We start from the raw sequence: 17655 nt of genomic DNA on the forward strand, positions 1-17655 counted from the left end.
GCTGGGGGGTCCCCAGGACAGGGTTGAGAACCACTGCTCTATGCTCTAAGGTATGGTTGCACCTTGAATGCTATGTGTAATTCTGGTCACCATATCTCAAAAAAGATATAGCAGAAATAGAAAAGATAACAGAGAAGGGCGACTAAAATAATAAACGGGATGGGACAACTTCCATATGAGGAAAGGCTAAAGTAGCTAGGGCTCTTAAGCATGGAGAAGAGACAACTCAGGAGTGGAGTGGAAAGGGTAGATCTGAATTGCTTGTTTACTCTTTCCAAAACTATTAGGACTAGGGGGCATGCAATGAAGCTACTAAGTGGATTTAAAACAAACTGAAGAAAATATTTCTTCACACTATGTATAATTAAAAATTAGAATTTATTACCGGAGAATGTACTGAAATCTGTTAGCTTAGCAGGGTTTTAAAAAGGTTTAGCTAATTTCCTAAAAGAGAAGTCCATAGGCCATCATTGAGATGGCTTGGGGAAATCCACTGCTTATTCCTAGGATAAGCAGCATAAAATCTGTTTTACTACTTGGAATCTAGCTAGGGACTTGGGTTTGGCCACTGTTGGAAACAGGATACTGAGCTTGATGGACCTTCGGTTTGTCCCAGTTTGGCAATTCTTGTGTTCTTATGAACAAACCAAAGGTATATCTGCAGGCACGTTTAGATTTCTTATGTTTACTTACTTGTTGGGTAACTGAGTTTCTAAACTGGCAATAAACTGAAGAGTACAGTATATCTTTTATCTTAATGCTACAACTTTTGTTGAAACCTCAGGAACATCCGATGATTCAGAAAAAAATGTGGAGGTACGCTTTTGAGAGGTCCAAGGAAGCCAAAAACTCCCCTGGTGCCACTGCTGCCACCACTGAACGCACCGTTTCCAGCCAGAAACACGGAACTCGCAGGAAGGCGTTCACTGTCTTCAGGTCCAGAATTGATCTGCAATCTTCAGAGTTTTTCATTGTCATGAAGTAAATCAAGTATCTCCCGGAGCCCAAGTCTCCCTTCGGGACAGGCTCTATAGCTGCCAGATCCAGCAACTTCCTTACCGTGGCTCGCACATTGCTGGCCCTGGCTGGAATTCCCACAAGAGAGGGACAGGAAGTATTCCGGCAGAGGCCGGAAAAAAACTGTAGTCAAAGGCCTTCCCTAAGCACGTCGAGGACTCAGTGGTCCGAGATTACCATTCACCATTCTGGAAGGAAGGCCGAAAGCTGCCTTCCGAACCAGGAGGGCCCCACCAGAGACCTGGTGTCATAATTCTCTCTAGAGAGGGGCAGAAGGCCGGGAGTAAGAAAACTGTTAGCACGCTGCACCTCCAAAGCGAGGACTGGAGGGAGCTCTGAAACGTCCTGCCACCGGGGGGCTGGTGAAACACAGCATTTCGTAGGAAATTTTAAAACAAAGATGTGCCCAGAGCCTGAACCCTGGGTCTATAAAGCAGAAAATATTTTCTCCTCTTCTGTGTCACTTGAGAGAAAGCTGCCTCTTCTTATTGTTCATCTGCCAGTTGGGTCACAGCCGGACTGAGATCAACTCCCAGGACCAGAATCCAAACGCTGCAGTACTAGAAGGTTCTCTGATGAGTCTCAAAGTTCCTGCTATTCTCAAAGGTGGAATCTGCAGGCCTGCTAGCCTTGTCCACACAAATTGCAACCTGCTCCATAGTCAAAAGCGAGGACAAGCTTTTGACTGGCTCCAGTAAAGCATGGCTGCAGAGAATCTGCTGGTAAGGGGTAGCTGAATTTTTACCAAGAAAGGTGGCAACTTATAATCTCTGACTAGTAGGTACTCCAAAAAGTCCAAGTGGGATACACTGTCAATTGACAATAAACACCTCCAAATTGCCCACCATGAGCGTTTCTCTTTTCAGTGCTCGGCATGAACAGATATTTGCAGAGGAACTCTCTTCTCTTCTCTAGGCCTGCATGGTCGAGCCCATCCTACCAGGAGAGGAATTCTACTCCAGGTACTTCCTCATCACCAAGAAAATGGGAGAACTTCTCTCCATTCTAGACCTAAGGGTCCTGAACAAATATTTAGTGAAAGAAAAGTTCAGGATGGTTTCCCTGGGCACCCTTCTCCCCATGATTCTGGAAAATGATTAGCTGTGCTCTCTGGACTTGATGGGTTCACATAACCACACCCAGATACTTCCCAAAGGTATCTCAGGTTTCTAATGGGGAAGCACCACTTTCAGTATCGCATTCTACCATTTGGCCTTGCGTCCGCATTCAGGGTATTCATCAGATGTCTTGCAGTAGTTGTAGCATTGCTATTCAGACTGGGAGTGCACATGTCTTCCTATCTGGGCGATTGGCTGGTCAAAAGCATGTTGTAGGAGGGTGCTCAAAAATCAATGCAGAGAATTATCTGCATGTAGGAGCTGCTAGGGGTTATGATCAGTTACCCAAAGTCTCATCTCCAACCTATTCAGCAATTGAAGTACATAAGAGTCCTGCTGAACACAGTGCATGCTCAAGCCTTCCTTAGGACAGAGCAGCTGCTCTGATGTAAATCGACCCAGGTTTGCAGTAGCCAGCAAGTATCAGCTCGGCAAATGTTGCTAGGCCACATGTGCCAAGAGTGTGACAAACTATTGAGGCCATCTTCATTTCAGGAGAGTCCAATGGACCCTAGCTTCTCAGTGGAATCAGGCCACTGGGAATCTAGTGGATGTCATCCAGGTCATACCACAGCTCAAGTAATCGCTCCACTGGTGGCTAATTCTATCCAATTTGACCCTAGGACTACAATTCCAAATTCTGCCACACTAGAAGATTTTGACCATGAATGCATGGGGAGCTCATGTAGATGGGCTTCACTCAGAGACTTGGTCCTGCCAGGAGCAATTGTTTCATACCAATTTCGTGGATTTGTGGGTGGTATGTGTAACACTAAAAGTTTCAGAGATCTATTTGTTTGAGATTGATTGGTTCAAAATAGTCTTGCCATTGCAAGACTATTGTCTTGTTTTCAGTGAGCCTGGTAGCTAGGGATTCCCAGATGTAAGGATACCACTGTCCTGCTTGTCCTTGGAGAAAGCAAAGTTATTTATTGGTAGCAGATGTTCTCTGAGGACAGCAGGACCAGTATCCTTAACAACCCTCCCACCTCTTCTAAGAGTTGAATTCTTTTCTAGCTACTTTGTTACTGAGGGTCCCTCATTCGTGCATCAAGAAGGAAGGCATTCACACACATGTAGTAGGACCGCTGCCAAAAGCCTCTTTAAAGAGTGCTGGGTAGTGCCCACATGAGGCTTCATTGGGATGACATTACCTAGATGTAAGGATACCTATCCTGCTGTCCTTGAAGAACTATACTAAAGGTAAGAATCTTTGCTTAATTTAAATGTGAACTTGAGGTGCTTCTTGTAAGAGGGAAGGGATTATAATACCTGTGTAGACATCTTTTGAGATTCACATTGCATATACAGTCTCCTTTGTTGAGTAGAGAAAGTATGGGAGAGCATGTTGGTCAATCTCAATTTCTCTCTGCACAAGTAACAGTTGAAACTGAGATTAAGTATGATACAAGCATCCAGGCGTTTTTTTTAAATGCAAAAATATCTCGAGTAGAAACTTCAATTCATCTTAAGTACATAAGCATTTCTGTACTGGGACAGACCAAAAGTCCATCGAGCTCAGTATTTGGTTTCCAATAATGTCCATATATCATACACTGGTCCAGTCCCAGTAGCAGACTACTTTTGAAATGTTTAATCACTAAAACAATACAAGCAGATTGATGGTATTTGGTAAAAAGTTGGGTCTTGCTACTTCACATGAAGGGTTGCCCAAGGCACTGGAAGAAGTGAAAATTTATGAAAATAAATCCATGCAAATGCAATATAGACCAAAGTGAAGGCTCTGACTCTGATATTTATTTATTTATAGGGAACCCTCATCAGAATATTTGACACTACATCAGGGCATTTAATCCAGGAACTGAGGAGAGGATCACAAGCAGCAAATATATATTGGTAAGTTTAATAACTAATATCTCTCAAAACTTAGTGATTGGAATTCTGTGGTAGGAATTAGAGAATGACACGATGGCGGTTACCCGCGGCTAGCTGCGTTTAGCCGCAGGTAACCCGCCGAAACGGGGAAAGAAAAATAGCAGTCGCTGCGGGGACGGGGACAAGGCCATTCACCACCCCGTGGAGTGGTGAATGGTCTTGTCTCTGCAGTGAAGCATCAAGGATTGCGCGGTCCCCGCAACCCCTGCCCGCCCGATGGATCTTAGCCAGCTCCCTCCCTCCCTTCAACTCACCTTAGTTTGCAGGTTTTTCTTTTCGGCGACCTGCACGCTTTCAAAGAGCTGCGCACACGCGGCTGCTCAGTGTTCAATCTTCTGCTCTGATGCAACCGGAAACAGGAAGTTGCAGCAGAGCAGAAGATTGAACAGTGAGCAGCCAGCGACGGGCAGGTTCCGGCCCGGGAGGCCGACGGGTTCAGGTCAAGCGCCCCGAGGAAAATGGCCTCATTGGTGTGAGAGTGACGGGCGCCCCTCCCCCATGGATCCGCCACCCCCTCCCCAGAAGAATGCCTATGCCCGGCTCGTACAGCAGCACCACAGCCCCCGCTTTAGGCTCTTCTTGAACCACATCGCCGAAATAATGCACCTGCACGAGGACGCCCAGAAGGAGGAGCCATACCGGCCCCCAGCAAAGGCCCTGCGCCGGGCAAAAGGAGAGGAGAGGAAAGCCGGGCTGCTCATCGTCGTCGACGCTTCTGGCAGCAGAGTCGTGTTCAGTTGCGCAAACGAAGAGGAGGGCAGCAAAGTGCAACCGAGTAGAAAGAAGGCAGGTTGGCCAAGGAGCAGCCTCGCCCCGCTTCCTTGCTCTCGAGTCCAATTCAAGGTGAGGCTTTTGACCCCTTTCTTCTGCGCTGGCAAGACTAGGCATGAGAAATCAGTGCTAGGAAGTAGAGAGTGGGGGGAAATGATGGGTTTTTAATGGGTGAAAACTCCGGAGGGAGCTCAAGAAGCTCCTTTGAGCTTGGGCTGGTGAAGGAAATGCTGGCACAGGAAGTAGAGGGTTCCTTCTGCTTTCTGGGGCTCATTTGCAAGTAAACTTCCTTAGACAATGACATCCTAAGCCTTCCTTCACAACCACCCCGGGTACTTTCTCCCTATCTGCTCCTCATCAACTAGCCCTGGTCTTAGCTGTGGATGATATCTCCTTTAATTTAATTATCCCACTAATACCAAAGAAGGTTTAAGGTGAGGAAGGTAGATAGATAGGCCACGTGAGAGGAGCTGAAGGGTGGTAGAAAGGAACAGATGGTAAAGGAAGGAGGGAGGGAAGGGTGGTGGTAGAAAGGAATAGAACAGACATTGAAGGAGGGTGAAGGGAAATGTGGAAGACAGAGTGGGGAGAAGATGCTGGAAGGGAAGAAGACAGATGCCAGACTATGGGGGAGCGGAGGGAAGAAGATGGGTGCTAGACCAGTTTGGGGGGGGGGGGTGAAGGGAGAGGCACAGTAACAGCAAATGGAAGATGCAGAGAGAAGACACACAGTGGATGGAAGGAATTGAATAAGAAGATGTGGAAAGCAGAAACCAGACAACAAAGGTAGAAAAAAAAAAATTGTATTTATTTATTTATTTTTTGCTTTAGGATAAAGTAGTATATTAGTTGTGTTGATAAAAATTTATAAACAAAGCCCTGCCAGCTGAACATCTTTTTCTCTAGTTCAGCAGCCAGAACTTTGATTTATAAGAAAGGAATAAGCTAAATATTACAGTACTAAGGCTTATATGGATGCTGCGGGAACGGTGACGGGGCGGTGAATGGGATGGCAGTGGCGGTGACGGGGCGGTGAAAGGGATGGCGGTGACGGGGCGGTGAAAGGAATGGCGGTGACGGAGCAGTGCAGAGGATGGTGTGCCGGGGACGGGGCGGTGACGGGGACAAATTTTTTCCCCGTGTCTAACTCTAGTAGGAATTGTCACTCATCATAGGAGATGGTTGTAGGGATGTGGAGGAATAGGCTAAAGGTTAGAGCAAAGGGCTGAAAACCAGGAGAACCTAGTTCAAACCTACTGCAGCTCCTTGTGATTTTGAGCAAGCCACTTAACATCCATTGCTGCAGGTACAAACTTGGGATGTGAGCCCTTCAAGGACAGAAAAACTGCCTAATTTACCTTCTTTGATAGCTTTCAAGCTTGCAGGCCATATTTAATAAATTAAAATGTGTCAATCGTTATTTGGTATCTCCGTGTTAGAGGGCTTCATAACAAGCTGGTAATTTTGAGTCTCTTACAGTGACAGTATGGAGATATCTACTCAATACTTACAAGGTTGCAGGAGAGTGCGTTTGTTTGTCACTAGATGGCGGTGATGGGGTAAAACAGTTCCATGCTTTTCTTAATAATAGCCAATGTGCTGTGTTGATGAAGAGAAAGCATCTCTTGCTTAGTATTGAGGTTCAACATCCAGAGATGATTTTAAGGTAAGGGATACGATGATAAATTTCAGGACTGGTTAGAATTGATACCCCAATTTCTGACTGACTGTTTTGCTCTACTGCATTTAACAGATCTTTGGTAGATAAAGTACAGAGACCGTATTTTTTGCTCCATAAGACACATCTGACCATAAGACGCACCCTAAATTTAGAGGAGGAAAACAAGAAAAAACCCCATTCTGAACCAAATTCTCCCTGCTAGGCTCTGTACCCAACGCCACACTCCTTGCCAAGCTCTGAACCCTGTCCCCCCTCTGGTGGTCTAGTGGTAGGCTGGGACAGGGCACAGGGCAGGCAGGGCTAGTAGCTGGCAAGCAGGGCACAGAGCAGGCAGGGCTAGTGGCTGGCAGGCAGGGCCCCCCACCCCAAGCAAGCAGGCAGGCAGGCCCTGGTACTTTTTAAAAAAAAAATCTGCTGTCCAGCGCTGTATGGCAGGAGCTTTCAGAGCCCCTGCCCTTCCCTCCAAACTGACTGCTGAACTTTCACGGCAGCATCAGAGGGGAGCACTTTTTAAAATCCTTCCATCCAGTGCAGTACGGCAAGAGCATTCAGTGCTCCTGCCCTTCCCTCATCTGACTCCAAAACTCTTGCAGCAGCGTCAGAGTGGAGCATGAGGCAGGCGTGAGCTTTTCGCATTCCTGCCTGGTCCCGATCTGCTCCGTGAATAGCTGCCATCAGTCCCGCGAGAACAGGCGGCAGCCATTCACGGAGTGGAGCGGGACCAAGCAGGAATGCGAAAAGCTCGTGCCTGCCTCGTGCTCCACTCTGACGCTGCCGCACGAGTTTTGGAGTCAGCTGAGGGAAGGACAGGAGCGCTGAAAGCTCCTGTGGTACTGTACTGGACGGAGGGATTTTAAAAAGTGCTCCCCTCTGACCCTGATGCGAGAGTTCGGCAGTCAGCTTAGAGAGAAGGGCAGGAGCACTGAAAGTTCCTGCCATACAGCGCTGGACAGCCGGATATTTTTTTAAAGGTAAGGGAGTACAGGGGGGTATTCGCTCCATAAGACGCACCCTTATTTCCACCCCTTTTTTGAGGGTGGAAAAAGTGCATCTTATGGAGCAAAAAATAAGGTACTTACCTGTAACGGATGTTATTTGAGGACAGCAAGCAGATATTTGCACGTGTGGGTGATATCATCCATTGAGCCTGGTACGGACACTGCAAAAGTGTACTGTCACTTTAAATCTTTTGAAAGTCTCAAGACTGTCTGTACTGTGCATGTGCCGGTGCCTTCCCGCCTGACATCTTGCGGGACCATCAATCCAGTAAAAAAGCTAAGAAGCCATTAGGGGAGGCAGGAGGGTTTTGAGAATATCTTCCTGCTGTCCTCTGATAACACCCGTTACAGGTAAATAACTGCTTTATTTCAGGACAAGCAGGCAGCCTATTCTCGCATATGGAACTCTCTAGCTGAAACCGAATAGGTTGGAGGGAAGTTTAGCTTTATGTAAAGAATATGTTTTGCAGAACTGCTTGGCTGAACCGATTATCCTGTCTGGAAAGATTTTCTAGACATTAATGGGATGTGAAAGTATGAACTGAGGACGAAGAAGCTACTTTACAGATGTCCTCAATGGGAGTGGGACGTAGAACTGCTGAAGTTGCCATTGCTTTAATCTTATGTGCTGTGATGAGACCATCCAGTTGCAGCCCACCCCAAGCATAGCAACAATAGATACAGTCCACGAGCCATGTGGAGATTGTCCTCTTGGTAACTGGAGCTCATAGTCTTTTAGGATCAAATGATAAGAACAGCTGGGTGGATTTTCTGTGAGATTTTGTCTGATCCAGGTAATAATCAATGTGTGGAGTGTAGCCTCGCCAGGGTGAGAATATGGTCTTAGGATGAAGACTGGAAAAACTATAGACTGGTTCAGATGACCTTTGGGAGGAATTTGGGATGAATTCGGAGAATTTCAGATGAATGTCAGGGTAGAACGTTGTGTAAGGAGTGTCTGATACATGTGCTTGCAGTAGTTCACTGACTCGTTGTGCAGAAGAGATAGAGATGAGGAAAACCACTTTCCAAGTGAGATATTTAAAAGACTCCAGAGGTTCAAAAGGTGGCTTCATCAGGGTTGAAAGTACAAAATTAAGATTCTAAGCTATTGGAGTATGTTTGATTGGTGGCTTGGTTTGAAGGCATTTCATGAATTTGAAGACTAAAGGATGTACAGATAATGCCCTGCTGTCAAGAAGTGCATGAAGAGCACTGAGATGGAAGCGTCTATGATAGCTGACACTGGTGCAAAGAGAGTAGAAACATCTACCCGGTGGGAGAAAGATACCACTCTGTGAGAGCTAATAAATGTAGGTTTGGATGGAGAAGAGATCTTTCATTCTGTGTCAGCAGTGTCGGAAAGATTTGCAGCATGTGGGTTCCTGTACACTGAACTGAAGAAGGAGAGAGAACCACGGTTGTTTTGGCCATCAAGGTGCAATGAATATCATGGTAGCGTGTACTTGGTGTAGTTTGAACAGTCTTCCCAAGTAGAGGTATTGGAGGGAAAGCATGACCCTCGTCACCAGAACACTCAAGCAAAGTGATTCCCACTGCGTTGGAGATTTCTGCTTCAACTCATTCCACAGCCAGGTCCGGAGGAGGGAGAATCGAGGGAGAGAGTAAACATCTAGTTCCAAGGCATGTTGCTCAAAAGTTTAACTGTGTAGCGGTCAAGGGACTGCTGGACTGGCAATGATGACTCTGTGGGTGGGAGCAATGGTGTTGCCTTCAAGCTGCCTTTCTTCTTCGAGTGAGACATTTTGGAAAAGTAAGGAAAAAATTTTTTGATGAAAACTCCAGCAGTAATCAACCTCGAATGCTCACAGCCTCAGTCTGCCATCTTGACACCCCCCCTTCTCATTGGTTACCAGTTTTATAGGATACTGTTTAAAGCTCTAACTTTAACTCATAGAGCTTTTTCTCAACAACCAAATTATTTCAAGATAATAGACTTGGCCTACCATATGTAAAGGGAGCAAAGTATGAATTTACAAGAAATAAGGCTTTCTATTTTATGGTACCAAGACTATGGAACCAACCCTCACGTGAACTGAGGCTCGAGCCAAATATTAAGTCTTAAGATTTTATTGAAAACATTTTTCTTTCATGAAATATTTGGTGAAAATTCTGCTTATACCGATATGGTTCATATTTGCTAGGTTAGCTGGATCCTGCATGACATTGTAAATTATATTTTGAACTTGTTTTTAAGAGTTTGATTAAGTGTGTGAGAGTATTAAGTGTCATAGATCTGCCTTATCTATGCGTGAGTATTGTGTGTGATAGGTCTTTCCTATCTATTTTTATTGGTGTTCTTTTCTTTTATTGTATTATTGTACACTGCTTGGACCTGTCGTAAGAACAAACGGTATAACAAGTTTTAATAAAACATAAGCATTTTGTGAATACTCTGGGTGCTGAGGTCAGACCATGTGATAGCACTTTGTACTGGAAGTGGCGAGTTCCCACTCTATTTCCTGTGGAACTGGAGAATGAAAATGTGTGTATGCTGCTTTAAGATCTAGTGAGCATAGCCAGTCGTTCTCTAATAGTGGTAACAGGGTTCCCAGAGAGACCATGAAAAATTTTTCTTTCACCAAATACTTGTTGAGAGCACAGAGGTCCAGGATTTTTTTCGGCATGAGGAAATATTTGGAGTAGAATCCTCGGCTCCTCCTGTAGAGGAACTTGCTCAGTGGTGTTGAGCTGGAAGAAGGCTAAGAGCTCTTGGTGAAGTCTGACTGGAATTGAAAATACTTTTGGAGGATAATTTGGAGGTGTTGTATGTAGTCGAATTGCATAACTTTGACTCACTATTTTTAGGACCCATTGGTCTGTTATGAGGGCCCAACATTGATGGGAGTGAGATGGCCTCCAATAGGAAGAGACTGAAGAATGGTTAATGCTGGTTAATCTCTCGAGAAGTAAGTAAAAAAGAATGCTGAGATTTTTGTTGAGTGTGTGATTGTCTTCTGTTACCTAGAATGTCTTTCAGGAGCCCTGGAGTATGTAGATGATGAAACATACCACTAGGAGGAGCACTTTGGGTTGTAAAAGCACTTTGTTGGTTGAGGCTTTGATGATTTTACAGCAGAAAGAGTAGACAAGAATTGCTTCTGTCTGGTTATCTTTTGGGTGATGTCTATCTTTTCTCCAAAAAGCTCGTCACCCAAGCAGGGAATGTTGTTCCAGGCATTCTTGTACATTGGCATCTAGATCCGATACTCTTAGCCACGCTTGCCTCCTCATGGCAATGGATAAAACTGACGCTATGGAGTTGACATCAAAAGCTTCAGACCTGGCCATATACTTTCTTGTTTCCAGAAGGTCATTGGTAATATGTTGGAAAGTATTTAGTTGGTCATCTGGGACATACTATTCACATTGGGATAGTTTTTGAATTAAGAACTTAATGTAAAAAGTCATATAAAAATTATAGCTGAAAATCCTGCTAGTCAGCAACCAAACTTACCTAATGTTTTTCCTTCTCTTCCTGGAAGGGTGCTAGCATAGGCTATTTTCTTCTTTCAGCTTATGTTATTTTTTTCTTCCAGCCTATTTTATCTGAGTTTACAATTATGTGTAAATGCTACCCTAGTGCTTTTTCAGTTTATTGATAACTGTTAATAGAAAATGTTTCAGTTTTTCAGTTGTAGCACCTTCCTAAAAATACAGAGATGTTTCCTTTTCAGTATTAACTTCAATCAGGATGCTTCCCTAATCTGTGTATCAAGTGATCATGGGACTGTGCATATCTTTGCAGCAGAAGACCCAAAAAGGAACAAGCAGTCTAGGTAAGTAGTTAGGGGGGGGGGAAGCATGGAGTTATTAGCCTTCTCTTGCTGCGCTCTGTGTGTTCTCTGTGAGGTATTTGTGTGATTTCTTTTGTTTAAACATTTTTTATTGATAGCTATTCATGATACAAAGGAAAGGAAACAGATTACAATAACTGTGTCATCAATACAATTAAATCAATTGAGCAATGCCCCTTACCACCCCCATTATCAAAACCAACATTACAAGCAGACAAAAGAAATGCATCAGTATCAACCAACACCCATATCCCAACATACTAAGAAAACTGAAACATTGTTGCTCTTACCCTTGTATTACCAAAAGCAATAACTTGCTAATCAAGCTCTAAATGTATACCCCCACCCTCCGAGTAAAACAGTGAGAATATGTTTACAGAACTATAGGAGGGCAACACACACAACAGAAGAAGGCGGCATAACTGAATAATGTCAGGGTGAGAGAATATCTCCAAAGAAGAAGCCCCTTATAACTTCCCCCACCCTGTCCCCTCCCTACACTAAAAGTACATTAGAGTCTGCAGGGTCACTCCCATTTAACCAATCAAAACAGTAAGTATTCTTTACTAGAGAAGTTGTGTCTGATCTCACTGCTGCTCTAATCTGTTAAGAGGCCCTATCTCAGAATACTTGACAAAGATATCCTACCTCTTTCCAGCCTTCAGGATAGTGAAACCTTCCCTCTTTCCTACTAAACAAACTTTAAAAGAACGCCTATCCCAGGACACATATTAACCAGATCTCTCCACACCACCAAAAAAGATGATCAAAATGAGTTAAGTATAAGCCCAATGTGAAAGGGATTGTATGGAAATTCCACAAAAAAATGGAAACATGAAATTCAAAAATAAAATCCTTATCAAAATTAATTCCACCTGTATAAAAAGGCATATATTCTCAGACTTAATGAATAATCTTAAATTGTTTAGAACTGTGAGTGGAGTACGCCGACAAAAATCCCAAGTTTGCCTTGAAGCAGCTTTTTTTGTGAAATGCTGGCCATTGTCGGCACACGGATTTAACTAGTTTCTGAACTCTGAAGAGCACGCTGACTTGAAGATTTAAGCTACATTTTGAGCTAAGTGGAAATTTAATAAATTATATATTTTGGATTAAGTTTAAATTTGAACATGGCACTTTAAACTTAACAAAGGTTTCCAGTGCAATAGGTGAGACATTAAGCATAGACTTATTTCCCACTACTCGCATGGTCTGCAGAAGAAATGAATTACAGGTTTTTCACAGGCTAGTTTAGCGCCCTCTAGCAGTCTTCTGCACGCATGGCTGCAGCTGTGTAAATTCTGCTCTCCCCATTTTTATTATTTTAATTTGACGTAAGTTTGTCCCTTTTGCGGGTATTTTCGCGTATGAAATGGATTTGAAGCTCTGCCTGCTCAAGACTTCACAGACTTTGGTCTGTAGCTGACAGGTTGATCCCTTCGGGGTACCTGTTAGCCAGTCTTCTTAGTCTTCTTTGGAGTTCAGGGCACTCCCTGTTAAGCGGGGAGTCGAGCGTGAACTGTGTAGCGCGCTGAGGGGTCTCAGTGATGTTCTGCAGTGTGCTGGCTGTGTTTTCGTACCTCTGCCCGTCCAAATGCGCATCCGGTGGTCCACAGGGGTGGAGGCATAGTCAGATTGGGGTGTTCGACTAGCAGCCCGAAGATCAGCTTGAAAGATGAATTTCCAGCAATGTGGCAATGAATTCTAAACCGGCCATTGAAAAGGCTGGGAGCAGAAGCAGGCTCTGTGTCTAGTAACTGAGTAAAGTAAAATTGATCTCTTAAAAGTTAATTTTGAGAGGTATTGAAGGTTTCCTAGTGTTCCTCTATGTTCCCCCACCTGAAATTTATTATTTTTGTAATTTTTAAAGTTTCAGAAATGTCATTTTTGAAGTAAATTTGGGTTCGTTGGCCATTTTGAATTTTAATGAGCTTTTTTCAACTTTCTCCTGCTTCTTTAAAATTTGAATTTTGCCAGGAAAACTGCTGTAATGGAGTCCTTAGGGTTTCCTTGTGTGAATTCATACCAAATTTGAAAAAATATTGCCGCATTTGGAGGGGGGGGTGGAGAGTAACTACTGGTTCAGCCTCCCCTTTGCAGAAGCAGGTGATTAAACGTTCAGCTAGCCCATTGGGACGGTCGCATTTATTTTTGGGCCTTGGTTCTGTGGCCTATGAAGCGCAAGTCTGAGTCATCTAAGGGTGCCTTTATGCCCCAGGGTCCAGATACCTTCTCAGAATTTATGAGATTTTACGGATCCGTATTTTACTCCAGAGGTCCGGCTGCTGGGTACTTTTATGTTTCCCCTGCTCTATATCTTGGCAGCTGAGAGGCTAGGGGGGAGGAGGGGGGTTGTGTCTCTCTCTGCGTCTCCTTCCCAGACTGTATCCGGGTTCCCAGCGGCTGCTCCAGACCTACCTAATCCTTTTTTGGACATTGCTGTACTTCCTGGATTTGAGAATCTGGACTTGAGTGCTGGATTTGTGGATCCCTTTGGGGCTCTGGATCCTAGAGAAAATCCGATTGTCAAGCACTTGTTTAAGTTGAGGCGCTACAGGATCTCATTCCTGCATCCTTATCAGAGTTGAGTGTGAATTCCAGCCCACTCCTCTCATTTCTACAATTTTTTTTCCCCAGCTCTGCAGCATTTGTTCACAATCTGCGACTTTGCCTGGCTTCCGGATATGAGTTCATAGTTCTCGAGCAGTTGACTCTCTGGAGGGTCCTTTATGGAAAGCTCAGGCTATGTCTAGTTTGCATTCTCGGGCACAGGAGTGTGTGCAGCTTTGTGGTCAGTCCAAGGTAGTTTCCCTGATGGCTCAGCTGACCCAGTGCAGTTCTCTCTTCAGTGATGGGACAGTTGTGTTGAAAGCTATGCTAGACAGTCAGGTGGATGTGGTTCGGAAAGTTTTGAATCAGCTATTTAGCCATGGAGAGGCGGTGCCTATGTCCTTTGTGGCAAGCACCTGTCTAGTAAAGCTACGAACACATTTTACCTCAGCTTGGTGGGCTGGGATGACCTACATGGTGGATGGATTCTATGACCTTTTGAAGGGGCTGGCAAGATGCCAACGGATTTTATTCCAGCCCGCCAAATACTCTGGGGTTGGCAGTGGGCTGCTGATATTTCCTCCGAGGCAACTCTTGTGCGGCTACCTTTTCAGGGGCTGTTGTTGTGTGGCAAGGATCTGTTTGACCTCTTGAATTCAGTAATGGACCATCACCTGAAGACCTGGCAGGATAGTAGAGCATGGCCCAAGGGTGCTGGGCTTCCTCACTTGAGTGGTTCCTGATAATATTTTCATAACCATTGGCAAGATTTTTCATCCTTTTCGCAGAGATTTGCTCAGGGGTTCCAGGCTGCAGGCGTGCTCTGTCTACCGCTGCTCTTCCTACCTGACCTGCCTGTCTGACCTATTGACGACAGGGTGTCAAGGGCCCCTCTACAGATAGAAGGTTCGGTCCTTGCACTTTCCGCCTGCCTGGCTGCATATTAGTAAAGTTCAGTGGGTCGTGGAATTTCTTCAGTTGAGCTGCAAACTGGTTTTTCCTGCCTCTTTCAGCCTGGTTAATGTCTTCTGTTGGGAGTCCAGACACTGTGAGCTTTCTCCAAGCTGCTGTTCAGCGCTCGTTAGCTATTCAAGCAGTATGGTCGGTGCCAAGCTAACCTTCGGGTTTACACAGATTCTCTGTTTATCGTTCCTAAGACAGAATAAAAAGTTTGCAGACAGATTCTGATTTTTTGCAGCACTTCCATCAGGCTCTTACACTTCCTCGGTCCTGTCCTTTGGGCTGGCGACCGCACCCCGGACCTTCACCACAGTGACGGTGGTAATAGCGGCTACTCTGAGGTGGTTGGAGTGGCAGGCTCACCCATATCTGGTCGCCTGGTGGTTCAGAGTGCCCCCGGAAAAAGGGGCGTACTACGGTAGCAGCAGTGCTCCGCGTACTGGAATACCTGGGCTCAATTGCCAACTTAAAAAAAAAAATGCCCATGCAGTAGCTGGAATAGACGATATGGCAGCGGGCCATGTTTACCTGCCTGAGGCTTGAAAATAGAAGCTCTGGGCACAGATTTCGGAGATATTGAAGGTGGAGGCCTGGGACATCCTACAGTTTGTGGGTTCCAGGCTTACCAGGCTGGATGTGGTTCCCTGGACGAACGTACGCATGTGTTCTCTTCAGAATGCTTTCCTCTCTCTGGGCCCCTCACCGAGATATCTTAGAGCTGAGTCTGTGGTGGACTCTGGAGGCCAGAATGTGGCTTCGTTCTTATTCGCTCTGCCAGAGAATTCCATTAAGCCTTGCCTCATGGATTGTAGTGACCACCGATGCCATCCTTGTAGCTGGGAAAGGCTCATTAAGGTCGTCGCCCTTTTCAGATCTGTTGGACTACGTCACTACTGAAGTGGTTGATCATTGATGGCAGTGGTCTCTTACTTATCAAAGATGACTCAAGAACTCTCTCTCTGGCTCAGGAGGCTTGACTTCTTTTCCTTTGGGCGGAAAGTCTTCTCCTGGTGCTGACGGCGGCGCATGTGGCCATGGTGGCCAACGCTCTAGTAGACTTCCTCAGCCGTCAGGCTACAGTTCCAGGCGAGTGGTCCCTAGCGCAGTAGGCATTTTGGGCGCTCGTGAGGCGTCAGGGCAACCCTGTTTTGACCTTGTGGCCGCGTCGCTGAACAGAATGGTTTCATATTTCTTCAGTTGCAGATCTGGCTCGGCAGTGAAAGAATTGATGTTCTTGAGCAGCTGTGGCCTCCGGAGGTTCTTCTCTCTGTTTTTACGCCTTTGCTGCAGTTCAGCCAGGTCCTTCGGAGGGTTACAACTCACCCCGGCCGTGTCATTCTGGTGGTGCCCGATTTGCATTGCAGGCAGTGGTGCGCGGATCTGATGAGGCTGTGAGTGGCATACAGTCTGTGTCTGAGTGTCTTTCCTGACCGCCTCAACTAAGCCTGGTTACCATGAAAGATCTGGGTTGTTTTGTCTTACAGCTTTGCTCTTGAGCATGCAGTTCTAACTTAAAAAAAAAAAAATCAAGGCATTTCGGAGCTTGTCATGGCTAAAGCTTCTTAGGTCAACCAAGTCTTCCTTGGTGTCAGTTTACGCTTAGGTGTAAAAAACCTTTAGATTGCTGGAGCCAGTAAGGAATCTGCTCAGCGCTGAGCAGCAGCGCCAAATCATACTTCTGCTCGGCGCTGCTCAGCAGCTGAAGAAACCCAATCTCGCGGCAGCCGGTTTTGGACTACCAGGGATCAGTAGAGGAGGTATGAGGATAGGGCACGGAGGGGGGACAGGGTACGGAGCATGGGAGGGAAAGAGGGGTGCTGATGCAGAGCCTGACAGGGGAGGAAGGAAGGGAATGGGACTGAGTGCAGTGCCTCACAGGGGAAGAAGGGAAGGGGCTGGGTGCAGTGTCTGACAGGGGAAGGAGGGAAGGGGGATGGGTGCAGAGCCTGACAGGCAGGGCACTTGAATATTAAGCCGCCTGACTTATATTCAAGTCAACCATTTTTCCTTCTTTTTGGGGGGAAAATGGGGGTCTCATGGTAGTAGGATTCCCCTGGGATGTGGGCTGGGATTTCTGTTTTTCAGCATCTATAAATGACCTGGAAACAGGAATAATGAGTGAAGTGAATACATTTGCTGATGAGACACAGCTATTCAAAGTTCTTAAATCATAATATTGGGCATCCACAGACAAATTAGAGGTATGCAGGCAGATTGATAGGCTTAAGAGCGATAAAACCCCGGGATCCGATGGTATCCATCCAAGGGTCATCAAGGAACTGAAAGAGTCTATAGCTGAACTGCTTCAGCTAATAGCAAATCTGTCGATCAAATCGGGAAAGATTCCGGAGGACTGGAAGGTGGCGAATGTTACGCCGATCTTCAATAAAGGTTCAAGGGGAGACTCGGGAAATTACAGACTCGGTACCGGGAAGGGAAAGATGGTACAGGTGCTGATAAAGGACCTCATCATTGATCACCTTGACGGACACGGTCTGATGAGGACCAGCCAGCACGGTTTCAGCAAAGGCAGATCTTGTTTGATGAGCTTGCTGCACTTCTTCGAGGGAGTAAACAGGCAGCTAGACAAGGCCGACTCGGTCATAAGGCGTTGGACAAGGTTCCGCATGAACGACTACTTCGGAAAACTGCGAGCCATGGAATCAAGGGTGAAATACTCATGTGGATTAAAAACTGGCTGGAGCATAGGAAACAGAGAGTGGGGGTAAATGGACAATACTCAGACTGGAAGAACGCCACTAGTGGGGTGCCGCAGGGCTCGGTGCTTGGACTCTTCAACATCGTGCTCGTGCTCTTCAACATCTTTATAAACGATCTGGACATAG

At 45.6% G+C, this 17655-nt stretch overlaps 1 protein-coding gene across 2 annotated transcripts in view; it reads left to right on the forward strand.

Moving 5' to 3' along the window:
* Positions 1-17655, forward strand: part of WDR45B (WD repeat domain 45B) — an 86947-nt gene that overhangs the window by 44069 nt on the left and 25223 nt on the right. For both annotated transcript variants that reach the window (XM_033961030.1, XM_033961029.1), the window contains 2 exons: positions 3907-3992; positions 11180-11281. In XM_033961030.1, coding sequence (XP_033816921.1) covers positions 3907-3992; positions 11180-11281 — 188 coding nt within the window. The remainder of the gene's footprint in view (positions 1-3906; positions 3993-11179; positions 11282-17655) is intronic.

This window comes from Geotrypetes seraphini, chromosome 10 (assembly GCF_902459505.1).
Source record: "Geotrypetes seraphini chromosome 10, aGeoSer1.1, whole genome shotgun sequence".
Classification (NCBI taxonomy): domain Eukaryota; kingdom Metazoa; phylum Chordata; class Amphibia; order Gymnophiona; family Dermophiidae; genus Geotrypetes; species Geotrypetes seraphini.